Genomic DNA, 20,999 nt, shown 5'->3' with positions numbered 1-20,999 from the left:
CGCCCCGCGCATGCGCCGGGGCTCGCGCGCGCCTTCCGGGACGGGAAGAGCCCCGCCCACAAATCTCCGCCAGCCAATCCTCGCCCACAGAACCCCGTCCCACCAATCCCCGTCCACCAAGCCCCGCCCACCGAACCTCGTCCACCAAGCCCCGCCCACCAAACCCATCCCACCAAGCCCCGCCCACCAAATCTCGTCCTCCAAGCCCCGCCCACCAAACACATCCTACCAATCCCCGCCCACCAAGCCCCGCCCACCGAACCCATTCCACCAAGCCCCGCCCACCAAACCCATCCCACCAAGTCCCGCCCACCGAATCCAGTCCCACCAACCCGTCCACCAAGCCCCGCCCACCAAACCCATCCCACCAATCTCCGCCCACCAAACCTCGTCCTCCAAGCCCTGCCCACCAAGCACATCCTACCAATCCCCGCCCACCAATCCCCGTCCATCAAGCCCCGCCCACCGAACCTCGTCCACCAAGCCCCGCCCACCGAACCGTCCCACCAATCCTCATCCATCAAGCCCCTCCCATCAAACCCATCCCACCAATCCCCGCCCACCAAACCTCGTCCACCAAGCCCCGCCTACAAAGTCGATCCCACCAATCCCCGCCCACCAAGTCTCGTCCACCAAGCCCCGCCCACCAAACATATCCTACTAATCCCGCCCACCAATCCCCGTCCATCAAGCCCCGCCCACCAACCCGTCCACCAATCCCTGTCCACCATACCTCATCCGCCAAGCCCCGCCTACCAAACCCGTCCACCAATCCTCGTCCACCAAGCCCCCCCCGTCCACCAATCCCCGCCCACCAATTCCCGCCCACCGATCCCGCCTATAAAAGGGTCTCTGCACACTCCCTCCCACTGGTCCCGGGAGACTGGCAGGTTACAGGTGGAGGAGGTGGGGACTGTAATAATAATAATGATAATAGTAATATTTATTCATTCAATCGTATTTATTGAGCGCTTACTGTGTGCAGAGCACTGTACTAAGCGCTTGGGAAGTACAAGTAGGCAACATATAGAGACGGTCCCTACCCAACAGTGGGCTCACAGTCTAGAATAATACTGTTGGTATTTGTGAAGCCCTTACTATGTGCCAAGCACTGTTCTAAGCGCTGGGGCAGAGACTAGGTAGGTTGGACACAGTCCCTGTCCCACAGGGGACTCACAGTCTCAATCCCCGTTTTCCAGATGAGGAAACTGAGGCCCAGAGAAGTGAAGTGACTTGCCCAAGGTCACACGGCAGGCAAGTGGCGGAGCTGGGATTAGAACCCATGACCTTCTGATTCCCAATAATAATAATGGCATTTGTTAAGCGCTTACTATGTGCGATGCACTGTTATAATAATAATGGTATTTGTTAAGCGCTTACTATGTGCGAAGCACTGTTCTAAGTGCTGGGGGGGGATACAAGCTCATCAGGTTGTCCCACGTGGGGCCCACAGTCTTCATCCCCATTTTACAGATGAGGGAGCTGAGGCCCAGAGAAGTAAGGTGACTTGCCCAAAGTCACACAGTAGACAAGTGGCAGAGGTGGGATTAGAACCCATGATCTCTGACTCCTAAGCCCGGGCTCTATCCACTAAAAGTATTCATTCATTCATTCAATCATATTTATTGAGCGCTTACTGTGTGCAGAGCACTGTACCAAGCGCTTGGGAAGTAAAAGTTGGCAACATATAGAGACAGTCCCCACCCAACAACGGGCTCACAGTCATTCACTCATTTAATCGTAGTCATTCATTCAATCGTATTTATTGAGCCCTTACTGTGTGCATCGCACTGTACTAAGCGCGTTTACTGTAGCACTGTACTAAGCGCTTGGAAAGTACAATATAGCAAATAAAGAGAGACAATCCCTGCCCAAAACGTGCTTGTAGTCTAGAGCAGGGGAGGAAAGAGACATCAGTACAAGTAAACAGACATCAATATAAATAAATAGAATTATAGATATATACATAAGTGCTGTGGGGCAGGGAGAGAGGGGAAGAGCAAAGGGAGTCAGTCTAGGTAACGCGGAAGAGAATAGTAATAATGACGGTACTTGCTAAGCGCTTACTATCTGCCAGGCACTGTATTACCTGTATACCTGTATATATGTATATATGTTTGTACATATTTTTACTCTATTTTACTTGTACATATCTATTCTATTTATTTTATTTTGTTAATATGTTTGGTTTTGTTCTCTGTCTCCCCCTTCTAGACTGTGAGCCCACTGTTGGGTAGGGACTGTCTCTAGGTGTCGCCAACTTGTACTTCCCAAGCGCTTAGTACAGTGCTCTGCACACAGTAAACGCTCAATAAATAAGATTGATTGATTAAGCGCGGGGTGGTTACAATCAAATCAGGTTGGACACAGTCCCTGTCCCATGTGGGGCTCACAGTCTCAGTCCCCATTTTAAAGACGAGGGAACAGAGGCACGGAAAAGTGAAGTGACTTGTCCAAAGTCACAAAGCAGACAAATGGCGGAGTTGGGATTAGAACTCATGACCTGTGCCTGTATATATGTTTGTACATATTTATTACTCTATTTATTTATTTATTTTACTTGTACATATCTTTTCTATGTATTTTATTTTGTTAATACGTTTGGTTTTGTTCTCTGTCTCCCCCTTCTAGGCTGTGAGCCCACTGTTGGGTAGGGACCGTCTCTATATGTTGCCAACTTGTACTTCCCAAGCGCATAGTACAGTGCTTTGCACACAGTAAGCGCTCAATAAATATGATTGATTGATGGATGACCTTCTGATTCCCAGGCCCCTGCTCTGTCCACTACTACCACGGCCTTTGCAGGAGGAGAAAGAAGCAGGCGTGGGAAGTTGTGAGGTGGGAAGGGCAGGTGAGGGAGAAGGAAGGCCCTGATTAAGGCCCAGAGAAGTATCGTGGCTTAGTGGGAAGAGCCCGGGCATGGGAGCCAGAGGTCGTGGGTTCAAATTCCCGTTCTCAGTGCAGCGTGAAGGAAGGAAGGCCCTGATTAAGGCCCAGAGAAGCAGCGTGGCTCAGTGGAAACAGCCCGGGCTTTGGAGTCAGAAGTCAGGGATTCAAATCCCAGCTCTGCCAACTGTCAGCTGTGTGACTTTGGGTAAGTCACTTCACTTCTCTGTGCCTCAGTTCCCTCATCTGTAAAATGGGGGTTAAGACTGTGAGCCCCCCGTGGGACAACCTGATCATCTTGTAACCTCCCTGGTGCTTAGAACAGTGCTTTGCACATAGTAAGCGCTTAATAAATGCCATTATTATTATTATTATTATTATTCCACCACTTGTCTGCTGTGTGACCTTGGGCAACTCAGTTCACTGCTCTGTGCCTCAGTTACTTCATCTGTAAAATGGGGATGAAGACCATGAGCCCCACGTGGGACAACCTGATCACCTTGTATCTACCCCAGCACTTAGAACAGTGCTTGGCACATAGTAAGAGCTTAACAAATACCACTATTATTATTAAGACTGTGAGCTCAGTGTGGGACAAGGGACTGTGTTCAACCTGATTACCTTGCATCTACCCTAGTGCTTAGAACAGTGCTTGGCACATAGGAAGCGCTTAAGAAATGCCATTTTTATGATTATGGTAATGGTAATCATAGAGGGAAGGGGCAGGTCCGGGAGAAGGAGGGGAGCAGGTCCGGCTGGGCGGGGTGAGGCGGGAGGCAGGCAAAGTGGCCCGGGCTGCTGGACCGGTCTGCTGGCTGGTCTCCTCCGCCCCACCCCCTGCATCCGCTTCCCAAACTTTGCAGGGCCACAGCGGAAACGGGAATTTCCTCTCCGCAAATCCAGGGCCGCAGCGGAGGCTGGACGGGACCGGGCCAGAGCAGGAGGGCCAGGCCGAGCCCCGGGACTGATGCCCAGTGGATGAGGTAACAGACAATCCTGCCCCCTCACCTGCATCCCAGACCTGAGGGGGGGACAGATGGACAGACGGACGACGGACAGCCTTTCCCACTCCAGAATTTTGAGGGCATGGACGGACAGCCTCCCTCAGTCCGGGGCTGCGGGACATGGACGGACAGACCTCGTTTTACTCGTACAACATTCCTGTGAAGTGGGAAGGGGCATGCGTTAGTCTCCCCATTTTCCAGATGAGGCCCACTGAGGTTATTCGGGATTAAAAGAATATATGTATATATGTTTGTACATATTTCTTACTCTATTTTACTTGTACATATCTATTCTATTTATTTTATTTTGTTAGTACGTTTGGTTTTGTTCTCTGTCTCCCCCTTTTAGACTGTGAGCCCACTGGTGGGTAGGGACTGTCTCTATATGTTGCCAACTTGTATTTCCCAAGCGCTTAGTACAGTGCTCTGCACACAGTAAGCACTCAATAAATACGATTGATGATAAAAGAAAGGTAGGGGAAGCAGGGGTCTCTGGTGGCTGAAAGGCTGGGAGAGCTGAACTGACCCGTCGTCTCCTCTTGCTCCGTGAAATCAAACCCCGCTGACAAGGAGGGAGTCCTGAGTTCAAATGTGGATCACTGGGACCCTGACATTAATAATAATAATAATAATAATGGCATTTGTTAAGCGCTTACTATGTACAAAGCACTGTTCTAAGCGCTGAGGGGGATACAAGGTGATCAGGTTGTTCCACGGGGGGTTGACAGTCTGCATCCCCATTTTACAGATGAGGTAACTGAGGCCCCGAGAAGTGAAGTGACTTGCCCAGGGTCACACAGCAGACTTGTGGCGGAGCTGGGATTCGAACCCATGACCTCTGACTCCAAAGCCTGGGCTCTTTCCACTGAGCCACGCCGCTTCTCTCTCTCTCTCTCTCTCTCTCTCTCTCTCTCTCTCTCTCTGTCTCGGTGTCTCTCCATCTCTCTGCCTTTCTGTCCGTCTCTCTGCCCATCTTTCTCCGTGTCCATCCCTCTGTGCCCATCCATCTGTTCACCTCTCTCTGTCCCTTTCTCTGCCCATCAATCAATCATATTTATTGAGCTCTTACTGTGTGCAGAGGAGCACGCTTGGGGAGTACACTTGGGAGAGTACAACATCACATTAAAACACACATTCCCTTCCCACAACCAGCTTACAGTCTAAAGGGGGAGATGAACATAATAATAATAATAATAATAATAATAATAATAATAATGGCATTTATTAAGCGCTTACTATGTGCAAAGCACTGTTCTAAGCGCTGGAGAGGTTACAAGGTGATCAGGTTGTCCCACGGGGTGCTCACAGTCTTAATCCCCATTTTACAGATGAGGTAACTGAGGCTCTGAAGTTAAGTGACTTGCCCAAGGTCACACAGCAGACATGTCGCAGAGCTGGGATTCGAACCCATGACCTCTTTCCACTGAGCCACGCTGCTTCTCTATGAATAAATAGATTGATTTATTTCTCTATATTATAGATTTATTTCTATTTCTCTATAAATAAATTACAGATATGGACATAGGTGCTGTGGGGTTGGGGTGAATAAAGGGAGCGAGTCAGAGCAATGCCAAAGGGAGTGGAAAAAGAGGGAAAGAGGGCTTAGGAGAGGTCTCTTGGAGACCTTCTAGACTGTGAGCCCACTGTTGGGTAGGGACCGTCTGTATATGTTGCCAAATTGTACTTCCCAAGCGCTTAGTACAGTGCTCTGCACACAGTAAGCGCTCGATAAATACGACTGATTGATTGATTGGAGATGTGCATTCAATAAGGCTTTAAATTGGGGGAGCGTGATTGTCGGATATGAGAAGGGAGGATGTTCAAGGTCAGAGGCAGGATGTGGGCAAGGTCAGCGGCGAGATTCTCAGCCAGTGTGGGGCAGGGAGGGAATGGGATCCTGGCTTCGCCACTTGCCAGCTGTGTGACTTTGGGCAAGCCACTTCACTTCTCTGGGCCTCAGTTGCCTCATCTGTCAAATGGGGATGAAGGCTGTGGGCCCCCCCTTGGGACAACCTGATCACCTTGTAAACTCCCCAGCGCTTGGAACAGTGCTTTGCACATGGTGAGCGCTTAATAAATGCCATCATTATTGTTATTTGAAGGGAGAGGGAGAATAGGTATTGAATCCCTACTATTTTATAGATGAGGAACCAGGCCCAGAAAAGTTGTGACATGTGCAAAGACACAGAGCAGGTAAGCGGTAGAGCCGAGATTAGAACTCAGGTCCTCAGATTTCCAGGCTCCGGCTCTTTCCACTAGGCCCCGCAGCTTTTCTACCTTGCCCTATGTTATGCCGCCCATCTTCAAGCATGTTCTTTGCTTATGGTCTTGCAACTAGCTTTAATTCTATTTGTTCTGACGATTTTGACACCTGCCTACATGTTTTGTTCTGTTGTCTGTCTCCCCCTTCTAGACTGTGAGCCCATTGTTGGGTAGGGACCGTCTCTATACGCTACCGACTTGTACTTCCCAAGCGCTTAGTAGCTCGTCCCCCTCTCCATCCCCCCCATCTTACCTCCTTCCCTTCCCCACAGCACCTGTATATATGTATATATGTTTGTACATGTTTATTACTCTATTTATTTATCATACTTGTACATATCTATTCTATTTATTTTGTTAGTATGTTTGGTTTTGTTCTCTGTCTCCCCCTTCTAGACTGTGAGCCCACTGTTGGGTAGGGACTGTCTCTATGTGTCGCCGATTTGTACTTCCCAAGCGCTTAGTACAGTGCTCTGCACACAGTAAGCGCTCAATAAATACGATTGAATGAATGAATGGGAAGCCAACTGGCCCAAATGGGGCCGGGAGATGACCAGGATGTGGAGAGTCTGCCAGTCAGCCAGTGTGGAGCAGGGTGGTGCTATCTATCTATCTATCTATCTATACCTATCTATCTATATCTATCTATCTATCTCTGTCTCTATCTATCTATATCTAGCTATCTATCTATCTTTTAGACTGTGAGCCCAATGTTGGGTAGGGACTGTCTCTATATGTTGCCAATTTGTACTTCCCAAGCGCTTAGTACAGTGCTCTGCACATAGTAAGTGCTCAATAAATATGATTGATTGATTGATCATCTATTATTTATTTATTTATTTCTATTTATTTTATTCTGTTTATTTTATTTTGTTAATATGTTTGGTTTTGTTCTCTGTCTCCCCCTTCTAGACTGTGAGCCCACTGTTGGGTAGGGACTGTCTCTATATGTTGCCAACTTGTACTTCCCAAGCGCTTAGTGCAGTGCTCTGCACACAGCAAGCGCTCAATAAATACGATTGATTGATTGATTGGTGGCCCAAGAAGTCCCTCCCCATCCTCACCCCAATCCAGCTCTCTAGGGCGAGGTGTGATGCCTTGTCCAGCCCTCGTGGGTGCCCCGTGGACTGCGAGCCCACTCTTGGGTAGGGACTGTCTCTATACGTTGCCAACTTGGACTTCCCAAGCGCTCTGCACACAGTAAGTGCTCAATAAATACGATTGATTGATCGATCTATTGAGAGGCCCAAAGAGCGAGGTCGAGAGCAAGTCTACTTTGTTTCCCGCTCCCAGACCCAGCTTGGTTTATCCTGCTGAGCGGAGCAGACCGGCATATGTGTACCCAAGGCGGGAGGAGCCCTGTAACCATTTTCCACCGTCGGCATTCATTTGTCCAGAGAAATCCGTCCCTGGAGCGTTCCCTCCCAAATCGACGCCGGCTGGGCGCGCCACGGCCGAAGCGGAGAGATGACCCGCGGGGTCCAGTGGGCGCTGGCCTTGGCCGTGCTGGCGGGCCTGGGGCTGGACCCCGCCGCCGCCGGTCAGAGCTGCCCTGTCGAGAGGCAGGAGGACGTCATCGTCGACATCCAGGCGGCCTTCTCACGGGGGATCCGAAGCACTGAGCCGGAGTACGTGGCCACGGAAGAAGCCTGCCTCAACGCTTGCTGTCTGACGAAAAACATTTCCGGTAACTCATTCATCCCACCAGTTAGGTTCTAATACATCATAAAGAATAATTGTGGTATTTGTTAGACAATTCAACTATTGTTTTATTGAGCACTTAACTGCGTACAGAGCACCGTACTAAATTCTTGGGAAAGTACACTATAACAGACTTATTCCCTGCCCACAACTAGTTTAAGTAGGTAATATGTGTCAGACACTTAGGGAGAACAACATGGCTTAGTAATAATAATAATAATGATGGCATTTATTAAGCGCTTACTATGTGCGAAGCACCGTTCTAAGCGCTGGGGAGGTTACAAGGTGATCAGGTTGTCCCATGGGGGGCTCATGGTCTTAGTCCCCATTTTACAGATGAGGTAACTGAGGCACAGAGAAGTGAAGGACTTGCCCAAAGTCACCCAGCTGACAATTGGCGGAGCCGGGGTTTGAACCCATGACCTCTGACTCCAGAGCCCATGCTCTTTTCCACTGAGCCACGCTGCTTCTCTAGTAGATAAGCATGGGACTGGAAGTCCTATTTCCATCATGCATCGGCTGTGTGATCTTGGGCAAGTCACTTCATTTCTCTGGGCCTCAGTTACCTCAGCTGTAAAATGGGGATTAAGAGTGTGGGCAGGGACTGTGTCCAATCTAATTTGTATCTATACCAATGCTTAGAACAGAGGTTGGCACACAGTATGCTCTTAATTATCATCATCAATCGTATTTATTGAGCGCTTACTGTGTGCAGAGCACTGTACTAAGCACTTGGGAAGTACAAGTTGGCAACATATAGAGACAGTCCCTACCCAACAGTGGGCTCACAGTCTAAAAGACTGTGAGACTAAAAGACACTTAATTACCACCACTATCATCATCCCGTCATCATCATCTCACAGTCAGTGCTCAATAAATACCAGTGATTGATTGATTTTCCCCGCTTAACTGGAATGTGTGATCGTTCAACCCTGGCTCTTTCATCCTGCTTCAGGCAGGCTTTAAAAATAATAATGATAATAATAATAATAGCAGTGATATTCATTAAGCACTTACAATGTTTTGAGGACTGAGATGGGGGAAACCCAAGCCTGTCAAAGGAGCCCCAGTCTCTGTTCCACTCAAACCTCACAAACGGAGAGGTTAGGAAGAATAGGTAGGGGTCTTATCCCTTTTAACAGATGAGGAAATTAAGGTCCAGAGAGGGTAGTGACTTGCCCAAGGTCACACAGCAGGCTAGAGGGCAGAGCTGGAACAACAAGCCAGCTTTCCTGGCTCCCAGCCCCTTATAATAATAATAATAATGGCATTTATTAAGTGCTTACTACGTGCAAAGCACTGTTCTAAGCAATGGGGAGGTTACAAGGTGATCAGGTTGTCCCACAGGAGGCTGCCAGTCAATCCCCTTTTTACAGATGAGGTAACTGAGGCCCAGAGAAATGAAGTGACTTGCCCAAAGTCACACAGCTGACAGTTGGCAGAGCCGGGATTTGAACCCATGACCACTGACTCCAAAGCTCGTGCTCTTTCCACTGAGCCACGCTGCTTCTCCTCGGACCTAAAGAAAGTATCTGTTCTGTCCTAGGGCACAGCTTGGGGATATTGTGGAGGATGAAATAGGATGATTGATATGAGAATTCCTTGGGAAAATAAAAGGCCTCAGTTTGAAGGGAAATGGGAAGAAATCGCCCAAGAAGGATTTAATGTCATCCTGTTCAGATTCCAGTAAGCTGTTGGTGTCTCATCTGCCTCCCAGCCCCTCAGCACTGATTTCCATATCTCTTATTTTATTTATTTGTATTAATGTCGGTATATCAATGCTCTGCACACAGTAAGCGCTCAATAAATACGATTGATTGATTGATTGATGATTGAGATGAGAATTCCTTGGGAAAATAAAAGGCCTCAGTTTGAAGGGAAATGGGAAGAAATCACCCAAGAAGGATTTAATCATCATCATCATCAATCGTATTTATTGAGCGCTTACTATGTGCAGAGCACTGTACTAAGCGCTTGGGAAGTACAAATTGGCAACATATAGAGACAGTCCCTACCCAACAGTGGGCTCACAGCCTAAAAGGGGGAGACAGAGAACAAAACCAAACATACTAACAAAATAAAATAAATAGAATAGATATGTACAAATAAATAAATAGAGTAATGTCATCCTGTTCAGATTCCAGTAAGCTGTTGGTGTCTCATCTGCCTCCTAGCCCCTCAGCACTGATTTCCATATCTTATTTTATTTATTTATATTAATGTCTGTATATCAGTGCTCTGCACACAGTAAGCGCTCAATAAATACAATTGAATGAATGTCTGTCTCCCACTCTAGATTGTAAGTTTGTTGCGGGCAGGGAATGTGACTGTTATGTTGATATATTGTATGCTCCCAAGTGCTTAGTACAGTGCTCTGCACACAGTAAGCGCTCAGTAAATAGGACTGTCTGACTGACTAACTTTGGATGACAACGGCTGAACCTCAGCCTCAGGTTTACAGGGCTGTAATAAAATCGCATCTACCGTCATCCACATGGAATTCAGTCTTTTAATGGATTAGTGATACTTATTCCGTCCTTATTGTGTGCAGAGTACTGTGGAAAGTGCTGGGGAAAGTACACTCATTCTTCGGCATCATCTATATACTCGGATCTGTGACCTTTGGAACCAAGGTACATAGTAAGCGCTTAACAAATACCATCATTATTATTTGATATTCACCCAACCCCACAGCATTTGTAATAGTGATGGTATTTGTTAAGTGCTTACTATGTGCCGGGCATTGCACATACGTTGTTAAATTATATATTATAAAATACTTGTTCATATTACTGTCTTTCCCTCTAGACTGTAATAATAATAATAATAATAATAATAATAATAATGATGGTATTTAAGTGCTTACTAAGTGCCAGGCATTGTACGTACATTGTTAAATTATATATTATAAAATACTTATTCATATTACTGTCTTTCTCTCCCTCTAGACTGTAATAATAATAATAATAATAATAATGATGGTATTTGTTAAGTGCTTACTAAGTGCCAGGCATTGTACATACATTGTTAAATTATATATTATAAAATACTTGTTCATATTACTGTCTCTCTCCCTCTAGACTGTAATAGTAATAATAATAATAATAATGGTATTTGTTAAGTGCTTACTAAGTGCCAGGCATTGTACATACATTGTTAAATTATATATTATAAAATACTTGTTCATATTACTGTCTTTCTCTCCCTCTAGACTGTAATAGTAATAATAATAATAATAATAATAATAATAATAATAATAATAATAATGGTATTTGTTAAGTGCTTACTAAGTGCCAGGCATTGCACATACATTGTTAAATTATATATTATAAAATACTTGTTCATATTACTGTCTTTCTCTCCCTCTAGACTGTAATAATAATAATAATAATGATAATAGTGGTATTTGTTAAGTGCTTACTAAGTGCCAGGCATTGTACGTACATTGTTAAATTATATATTATAAAATACTTATTCATATTACTGTCTTTCTCTCCCTCTAGACTGTAATAATAATAATAATAATAATAATGATGGTATTTGTTAAGTGCTTACTAAGTGCCAGGCATTGTACATACATTGTTAAATTATATATTATAAAATACTTGTTCATATTACTGTCTCTCTCCCTCTAGACTGTAATAGTAATAATAATAATAATAATGGTATTTGTTAAGTGCTTACTAAGTGCCAGGCATTGTACATACATTGTTAAATTATATATTATAAAATACTTGTTCATATTACTGTCTTTCTCTCCCTCTAGACTGTAATAGTAATAATAATAATAATAATAATAATAATAATAATAATGGTATTTGTTAAGTGCTTACTAAGTGCCAGGCATTGCACATACATTGTTAAATTATATATTATAAAATACTTGTTCATATTACTGTCTTTCTCTCCCTCTAGACTGTAATAATAATAATAATAATGATAATAGTGGTATTTGTTAAGTGCTTACTAAGTGCCAGGCATTGTACATACATTGTTAAATTATATATTATAAAATACTTGTTCATATTACTGTCTTTCTCTCCCTCTAGACTGTAATAATAATAATAATAATAATAATGGTATTTGTTAAGTGCTTACTAAGTGCCAGGCATTGTACATACATTGTTAAATTATATATTATAAGCGCAATATATGCAGTATTATATATTCAAGCGCTTAGTACAGTGCTCTACACACAGTAAGCACTCAATAAATACGATTGAATGAATAATAAAATACTTGTTAATATTACTGTCTTTCCCTCTAGACTGTAATAATAATAACAATAATAATGATGGCACTTATTAAGCGCTTACTATGTGCAAAGCACTGTAAGCTCATTAGGGCAGGGGAGTGTGCCTGCTAATGCTGTTTTATTCTCCCAAATGCTTAGTAAAGTGCTCTGCACATAGTAAGCACTCAATAAATACCATTGATTGACTACCACAGAGTTGGTAAACATGCTCCCCGCCCATGGATTCAAGCTATCGATCCATTTTTTTTGAACACTTACCGCGTGCAGAGCACTGTCCTAAGCGCTTGGAAGAGTTCAATACAGCAGCGTTGGTAGATACATTCCCTGACCATTGGTGTGATCTCCCCAAGCGTTCTTCCTAACATTTGTTCCTGAGGCATTTTAGGATCATGCCTAAATGCAGTTTTACCTTAGACTTTCCATAAAAGCTCTTGAACTTCCTGTTAGCAGTTGAAAGGCCTTTACATAAGCCTGAAAGAAATCATAACTCGAATTATGATCGTAATTCATTCATTCAATCGTATTTATTGAGCGCTTACTGTGTGCAGAGCGCTGTACTAAGCGCTTGGGAAGTACAAGTTGGCAACATATATGTACATCATTAACAAAATAAATAGAATAGTAAATATGTACAAGTAAAATAGAGTAATAAATCTGTACAAATACATCATCATCATCAATCATATTTATTGAGCGCTTACTGTGTGCAGAGCACTGTACTAAGCGCTTGGGAAGTACAAGTTGGCAACATATATGTACATCATTAACAAAATAAATAGAATAGTAAATATGTACAAGTAAAATAGAGTAATAAATCTGTACGAACACATCATCATCATCATCATCAATCGTATTTATTGAGCGCTTACTGTGTGCAGAGCGCTGTACTAAGCACTTGGGAAGTACAAGTTGGCAACATATATGTACATCGTTTACAAAATAAATAGAATAGTAAATATGTACAAGTAAAATAGAGTAATAAATCTGTACAAATACATCATCATCGTCATCATCAATCGTATTTATTGAGCGCTTACTGCGTGCAGAGCACTGTACGAAGCGCTTGGGAAGTACAAGTTGGCAACATATAGAGACAGTCCCTACCCAATAGTGGGCTCACAGTCTAAAAGGGGGAGACAGAGAACAAAACCAAACGTACTAACAAAATAAAATAAATAGAATAGATATGTACATAAAGAATAGATAAATAAAGAATAGATAAATAAATAATAGATAAATAAATAAATAAATAGAGTAAAATACAGTGCTTAGAACAGTGCTTTGCATATAGTAAGCACTTAATAAATGCCATTATTATTATATACAAGTTACTGAGGGTCTCCTATTATCAGTTATATTTCAAATCCCTACACTGTCTGGTAAACACCTTACATAGACAATATAAAAATCAGAATTTAAGAACATTGCGGATTAAAGTACGGTGCTGGTACCGAATGAGGCTGGAAAAATTAAAATGCAATCCCCCTAGGAGGTTTTCAAAATGTTTATCTCAGGGGGGGAAAAAAAATTCCCCCCAGATGAGAGAGAGTGAGAGAGACTGATATGGGTGGGGGAAGAAAGAGTGAGAGAGAGAGAGATAAGGAAACTCTTATATTCCATGGAGAAAAGGAGCCAATCTCGGAAAAATGGACACCAGGGGACAGAATCCACAGTGATGATGATGGCATTTGTTAAGCGCTTACTACGTGCAAAGCACTGTTCCAAGCGCTGGGTTAACTCCCATTTTACAGATGAGGGAACTGAGGCTCAGAGAAGTTAAGTGCCTTGTCCAAGGTCACGCAGCTGAGAAGTGACGGAGCGGATTTAGAACCCAGGTCCTTCTGATTCCCAAGCCTGTGCTCTATCCACTAGGGCAGGCATTAAGCATTTACTATTCATTCATTCAATCGTATTTATTGAGCGCTTACTGTGTGCAGAGCACTGTACTAAGCGCTTGGGAAGTCCAAGTTGGCAACGTATAGAGACGGTCCCTACACAACAGCGGGCTTACAGTCTAGAAGGTGTGGTGTAAAGGTATAAGTTTTAGTTCAGAGCCCTAAATAAGTTTTCCAAATAGGATACCAAATATTTCTGAACCCAATTTAGTTTTTGGCAAACGCTTCAGGCTTTTCCTCAGGGGAAGGGGCTGGGGATAATAATAATAATGGCATTTATTAAGCGCTTACTATGTGCAAAGCACTGATCTAAGCACTGGGGAGGTTACAAGGTGATCAGGTTGTCCCACGGGGGGCTCACAGTCTTCATCCCCATTTTACAGATGAGATAGCGATACAAAAAGGCAGCCGAGGTTTCTGGGAGGGATTAAAGGTGAGCCCACTGTTGGGTTGGGACCGTCTCTATATGTTGCCAACCTGTACTTCCCAAGCGCTTAGTACAGTGCTCTGCACACAGGAAGCGCTCAATAAATACGATTGAATGAATGAATGAATGGATTGGCCGGTTCACCAGGCGGCAGGAAGTAGTTGCTCCGGCCAGCTTCGGGATAACTCTGATTCCCAAGTCTCTTTTTCCACAGGGGACAAGGAGTGCAATTTGATCATTTTTGACACCCGGAAGATCGTCAACCAACAAAACTGTTACCTGTTCTACTGCCCCAGTGAGGAAGCCTGCCCAATGAAGCCAGCCAGAGGCCTGGTGAGCTACAGGAGGACTCGAGGTAACACGGCACTTTCCCCCCTGATTTCTGCAACTGTCGAAGATATGGGGGTGTACGGGCAGTCCCAAAGGTAGCCTGTGAGTCTAAGGTAATAATGGTAGAGGAGTGGCTACCAATCAATCTGCGCATCAGGCAGAAACTCCTCACCCTGAGCTTCAAGGCTGCCCATCCCCTCGCCCCCTCCTACCTCACCTCCCTTCTCTCCTTCTCCAGCCCAGCCTGCACCCTCCGTTCCTCCACCGCTGATCTCCTCAGCGTACCTCGCTCTCGCCTGTCCCACCATCGACCCCCGACCCACGTCCTCCCCCGGGCCTGGAATGCCCTCCCTCTGCCCATCCGCCAAGCTCGCTCTCTTCCTCCCTTCAAGGCCCTGCTGAGAGCTCACCTCCTCCAGGAGGCCTTCCCAGACTGAGCCCCTTCCTTCCTCTCCCCCTCGTCCCCCTCTCCATCCCCCCATCTTACCTCCTTCCCTTCCCCATAGCACCTGTATATATGTTTGTACATATTTTTTACTCTATTTATTTATTTTATTTGTACATATCTATTCTATTTATTTTGTTAGTATGTTTGGTTTTGTTCTCTGTCTCCCCCTTTTAGACTGTGAGCCCACTGTTGGGTAGGGACTGTCTCTAGATGTTGCCAATTTGTACTTCCCAAGCGCTTAGTACAGTGCTCTGCACATAGTAAGCGCTCAATAAATACGATTGATGATGATGATGATGACTTGGGACTCAGGAGGGTCTGCGTTCTAATTCTTATTTGTTTTATTTTTTTTTTAGTACTTGTTAAGCGCTTACTATGTGCAAAGCACTGTTCTAAGCGCTGGGGAGGATACAAGGTGATCAGGTTGTTCCATGTGGGGTCACACTCTTAATCCCCCTTTTACAGATGAGGGAACTGAGACACAGAGAAGTGAAGTGACTTGCCCAAAGTCACCCGGCTGACATGCGTTCTAATCTCGGCTCCGCCCCTTGTCTGCCATGTGACCTTGGGCAAGTCATTTCACTTCTCTGTGCCTCAGTTCCCTCCTCTGTAAAATGGGGATTAAAACTGTGAGCCCCATGGGGGACAGGGTCTGTGTCCAACCTGATTATCTTGTATCTACCCCAGTGTCTAGAACAGCGCTTGACATCTAGTAAGCGCTTAACAGATACCATCATTATTAGATAATGGTACTTACTGAACACCCAGTGGGTGCAATGGACTGTACTAAGTGCTTGGGAAAGTACCACAGATGGATGAGATATGTTCCCTGGGCACAGGATGCTTACTAAGGGGGTGACAGGGGAGATTTACAAACATGGAATCAGAATGAATATACAATTGAACATGTACACAATCATGAATGCTAAGCTAGGGTAGACATGACTATATAATAATAATAATAATAATAATAATGGCATTTATTAAGCACTTACTATGTGCAAAGCACTGGTCTAAGCACTGGGGAGGTTACAAGGTGATCAGGTTGTCCCTCATGGGGCTCACAGTCTTCATCCCCATCTTACAGATGAGGGAACTGAGGCATAGAGAAGTTAAGTGACTTGCCCCAAGTCACACAGCCGACAATTGGCAGAGCCGGGATTTGAACCCGTGACCTCTGACTCCAAAGCCCGGGCTCTTTCCACTAAGTTACTAGTGCATTTTGGGTTGATCCGACTCAGGGCGGTGGAAATTTTAATTGGGGAAGGTTTGTTGAAGGAGGGTGGGTTTTAGGAAGGAGCTGTCTAATGTTAAACAGGGTGTCCAGCATAATAATAATATTAATGGACATATTGTGGAATAATTCTGAAGATGCCTCCCCTCACTTCAGAAACCTCCGGTCGTTACCCTTTCCCCTCTGCATCAAACAAAAACTCATGACTGTCAGGTTTAAGGCACTCAGTCATCTCTCCCATCACTGACATCAATCAATCAGTGGTGTTTATTGAGTTCTCAGAGTGTACAGATCACTGTACTAAGTGCTTGGGAAGCAGCGTGGCTCAGTGATAAAAGCAGGGGCTTTGGAGTCAGAGGTCACGGGTTCAAATCCCGGCTCTGCCAGTTGTCAGCTGTGTGACTTTGGGCAAGTCACTTAACTTCTCTGTGCCTCAGTTACCTCATCTGTAAAATGGGGATTAAGACTGTGAGCCCCCCGTGGGACAACTTGATCACCTTGTATCTACCCCAGCGCTTAGAATAGTGCTTTGAACATAGTAAGCGCTTAATAAATGCCATTATTATTATTATTATTATTATTATTATTATTATTATTGGGAGAATACGATATAACAGAGTTGAAACATCTTACTCATGCTTTCTATCCACCTTCATGGTTAGCAGACCACAGCTCTCCCCATCTTCAAAGCATTTCTGAAGTCACATCACCTCCAGGAGGTTTTCCCCCATTAATTTCTGCTCTCTCCAGGTTTTTTTAATGGAATTAAAGTGCTTATTATGTACCAGGGGCTGTACTAAGCTCTGTAGACACAGGCTAATCAGGTCGGAAGCGGTCCGCGCCCCACAAGGGGCTCACGGTCTTAATCCCCGTTTGCCAGGTGAGGTAACTGAGGCCCAGAGAAAGTGAAGTGATTTACCCAAGGTCACACTGCAGACGCGTGGTGGAACTGAGAGTAGAACGCAGGTCCTCTGACTCCCAGGTAAAATAAAAATAATCATCGAGGTATTCAAGTGCTTACTCTATGTCAAGCATTTTACTAAGTGCTAGGGTAGAGATCAGTGCCCCCACCCCGATCCCCCCGCTTACTTCCAAGAAGCAGCATGGCCTAGCGTGCCAAGACATAAATGATCAATGTATTTATTGAGCGCTTCCCCCTTTTAGACTGTGAGCCCACTGTTGGGTAGGGACTGTCTCTATATGTTGCCAATTTGTACTTCCCAATCGCTTAGTACAGTGCTCTGCACACAGTAAGCGCTCAATAAATACGATTGATGATGAAGAGCACAGGCTTGGGAATCAGAGGACATGGGTTCTAATCCCAGCTCCGCCACCTGTCTGCTGTGTGACCTTGGGTAAGTCACTTTACTTCTCTGTGCCTCCGTTACCTCATCTGTAAAATGGGGATTAAGACCGTGAGCCCCACGTGGGACAACCTGATCACCTTGTATCTGCCCCGGCGCTTAGAACAGGCCCGTAGTAAGCGCTTAACAAATACCATAATTATCATTATTATTATTCCCGTCTTTCACTGCCGCCTAGGCATTTAAGGACTCAGAAGCCCCCAAAACAGTTATCGACTGTTTGGTGAATATGCGTTAGTTTGTCTGGAGGTCCTTCATTTCAGTTTTAGACTGTGAGCGCACTGTTGGGTAGGGACTGTCTCTATATGTTGCCAACTTGTACTTCCCAAGCGCTTAGTACAGTGCTCTGCACACAGTAAGCGCTCAATAAATACGATTGATTGATTGCTACAACACTGTTGTCTGTCTGAGATTTAATTCTCCTATAGGGCAGGGATGGTATTGATCAATGTATTTATTGAGCGCTTACTCTGTGCAGAGCACTGTACTAAGCGCTTGGGAGAGTACAATGTAACAGGGTTGGTAGATTCCCTACCCGCAACGAGCTTGCAGTTTAGAGGGGGAGGCAGACTTTACTATAAATAAATAAATCACAGATACGTACGTCAGTGCTGCGGGGCTGAGGGAGGGGTGAATAAAAGGTGTTATTTGCTTCGTTCAATTCAGCAGTGTGCAGATAGATAGGAGCAGAGAAAATGCTTTTCACGGTGGCATCTTTGCTCTGCATTTCAGATCTTCCACCCTTGGACAAAACCTACTTGCCAAATAAAAACAGAAGCTCGGAAGGTGAACCAGTGGGGGTTAAATCTGTTGCGCAAGCAGCCACATCTGACCCACGACGTCCTCCGGGGACGAATTCCACGGCCGTTTCGTGGGAAGGAGAGATTTCTAAGACATCTGGATTACCCAATGCCTCGAGGAAACAATGGGACGAGATTGACGGGCGCGCTCAGATTCCCCCAAGCGAAAAGACAGCCGGCGGTCTGGGATCTTCCCAGAAACAGGGAATAGCTAAGCTGTTGCCCCAAAAGGGCTCTCCCGATTCTACCGCCCCTGCTCATTCTCATCCCAATATGCCAACCTCTACTCTTGCTCCTCCTCCTCCTCCTCCTCAAACCACGGGGTCAACGGCTCCTCCGATGCCCCCCTCTCCTCCTTCTCAGACCCCAGGGTCAGCCCTTACCTCCACATCTCCTCCCCTTCAATCTGCCCCAGAACAGAATCCAACTATTCCCAGATCCCTTGTCCCTTCCCAAACCCTTCCGACAGCCACTGTCCCACCTCTGTCTACCAGCCCTGCTGGCCCCCTGAGTCTATCCCAGACTCCTGTGGTCTCATCCGCCACCCCTACTCCTCCAGGTGGGCGAGCGGTTTCAGAAACAGCGGGCATTGGGACCACCCCCTCCGTTACAGCTGCCGACACGGGCGCTCAAAACACCTCCCTTTCAGGTGCTTTGGCTACCTCTGCCGTCCATCCAGTTGGCCCTTGGGACTCGGGGAAGGCCGCTTTCGAACGCTCCCACCCTGATGAGGCCTCTGTGGATGGATCCAACCTCCAGCTAGATAAGTGGGCCCTCCTCGGGGCGCTGGTCGCTGGGGTCTCCTTCCTGGCGGTTGGCATCGCCATCCTTGGCCGCAAGCTCTTCGAGTCCCTTCAGAGAAAACGCTACTCCAGGCTGGATTATCTGATCAACGGAATCTACCTGGGCATTTAGCGAGGACGCGTTCTTGCGCGGTCCTCGGCCCGTGAATTTGAAGGGATCTTGCCCCCTTCCAGTGGCCGTTCCTGGGGAACCGTGAGTTAGGGAAGGAGCACGGGCCTGCAAATCGGAGGACCTGGGTTCTAATCCCGCTCTGCCACGTGTCTGCTGGGTGAGGTTGGGCAGGTCACGTCACTTCTCCGGGCCTCAGATACCCGATCTGTAAAATGGGGATTAAATCCTCCATCCTCCCACTTTGACTGTGAGCCCCGTGTGGGATGGGAACTGTGTCCAACCTGAGTAACGGGGAACTACCCCAGCGCTTAGAACAGTGCTTGGCATATAGTAAGAGCGTAAGTACCATGGTTTATTGTGATTATTATTATTATTGTTACGGCCCGAGGAATCAGCGTAGCAAAAGAGCTTCCAGTTTGTAGGGAAAGACTAAGATGAACCAGTACAACTTGCTGGCGTGATTTCCTGAACAGATTCGAGTGTGATTAAAATCACACGGCTGGTTCCACCGCATCGTTTCCCTTTGAAGGAATCCACGGAGCTCTGGTGTCCCACGATTGTCCCACCTTGCCGATCCAGAATTGAATAAACACGTGGCTATAGATCCGGGCAGGGTGAGCTCAATAAACGCCATCGGTGATGACGATGAAGGACCAGAACTGTTGAATCCAGCTGGACAGCTGAATTCCTGGTGGGTGCGAGAACGTGCTCTTCCCCTCCACCCTTCCAACCTTTCAAATCGAGTTCCTAGCCCTTGTTGTTGTTATTATTATTATTATTATTATTATTATTGTTCCTAGGGAAGTATCCTTGAGAAGACAGGGCAGATGGTTTAATTCCCTTTTGGCTTGGCTCTCTTTGCTGTCTTGGTGCGTCTGGTTGTGGGGAGGGAAAGGCAGGGCAAGGGCTGTGGCAAGATAATAATAATAATGGCATTTATTAAGCACTTATGTGCAAATCAATCAATCAATCAATCGTATTGAGCGCTTACTATGTGCAGAGCACTGTACTAAGCGCTTGGGAAGTACAAATTGGCATCACATAGAGACAGTCCCTACCCAACAGTGGGCTCACAGTCTAAAAGGGGGAGACAGAGAACAGAACCAAACATACCAACAAAATAAAATAAGTAGGATAGAAATGTACAAGTAAAATAAATAAATGAATAAATAAATAGAGTAATAAATATGTACAACCATATATACATATATACAGGTGCTGTGGGGAAGGGAAGGACAATGCAAAGCACTGTCCTAAGCACTGGGGAGGTTACAAGGTGATCAGGTTGTCCCATGGGGGGCTCCTAGTCTTCATCCCCATTTTACAGATGAGGTAACTGAGGCCCAGAGAAGTGAAGTGACTTGCCTAAAGTCACACAGCTGACAATTGGCGGAGCCGGGATTTGAATCAATCAATCAATCATATTTATTGAGCGCTTACTGTGTGCAGAGCACTGTACTAAGCACTTGGGAAGTCCA

At 45.6% G+C, this 20,999-nt stretch overlaps 1 protein-coding gene across 1 annotated transcript; it reads left to right on the top strand.

Moving 5' to 3' along the window:
- Window positions 1-3,765: 3,765 nt before the first annotated feature.
- On the top strand, window positions 3,766-19,673 carry MANSC1 (MANSC domain containing 1). Its single transcript, XM_038754471.1, has 4 exons — window positions 3,766-3,869; window positions 7,550-7,839; window positions 14,645-14,785; window positions 18,539-19,673. The coding sequence occupies exons 1-4, from the start codon at window positions 3,865-3,867 to the stop codon at window positions 19,519-19,521; spliced, it is 1,419 nt and encodes a 472-aa protein (XP_038610399.1). The 5' UTR covers window positions 3,766-3,864; the 3' UTR covers window positions 19,522-19,673.
- The last annotated feature ends 1,326 nt before the right edge of the window (window positions 19,674-20,999 follow it).

The sequence above is a fragment of the Tachyglossus aculeatus genome, chromosome 11 (assembly GCF_015852505.1).
Source record: "Tachyglossus aculeatus isolate mTacAcu1 chromosome 11, mTacAcu1.pri, whole genome shotgun sequence".
NCBI classification, from domain to species: Eukaryota; Metazoa; Chordata; class Mammalia; order Monotremata; family Tachyglossidae; genus Tachyglossus; species Tachyglossus aculeatus.
The sequence above is the reverse complement of the archived record's forward strand: the minus strand, read 5'-3'. Positions and strand labels throughout refer to the sequence as shown.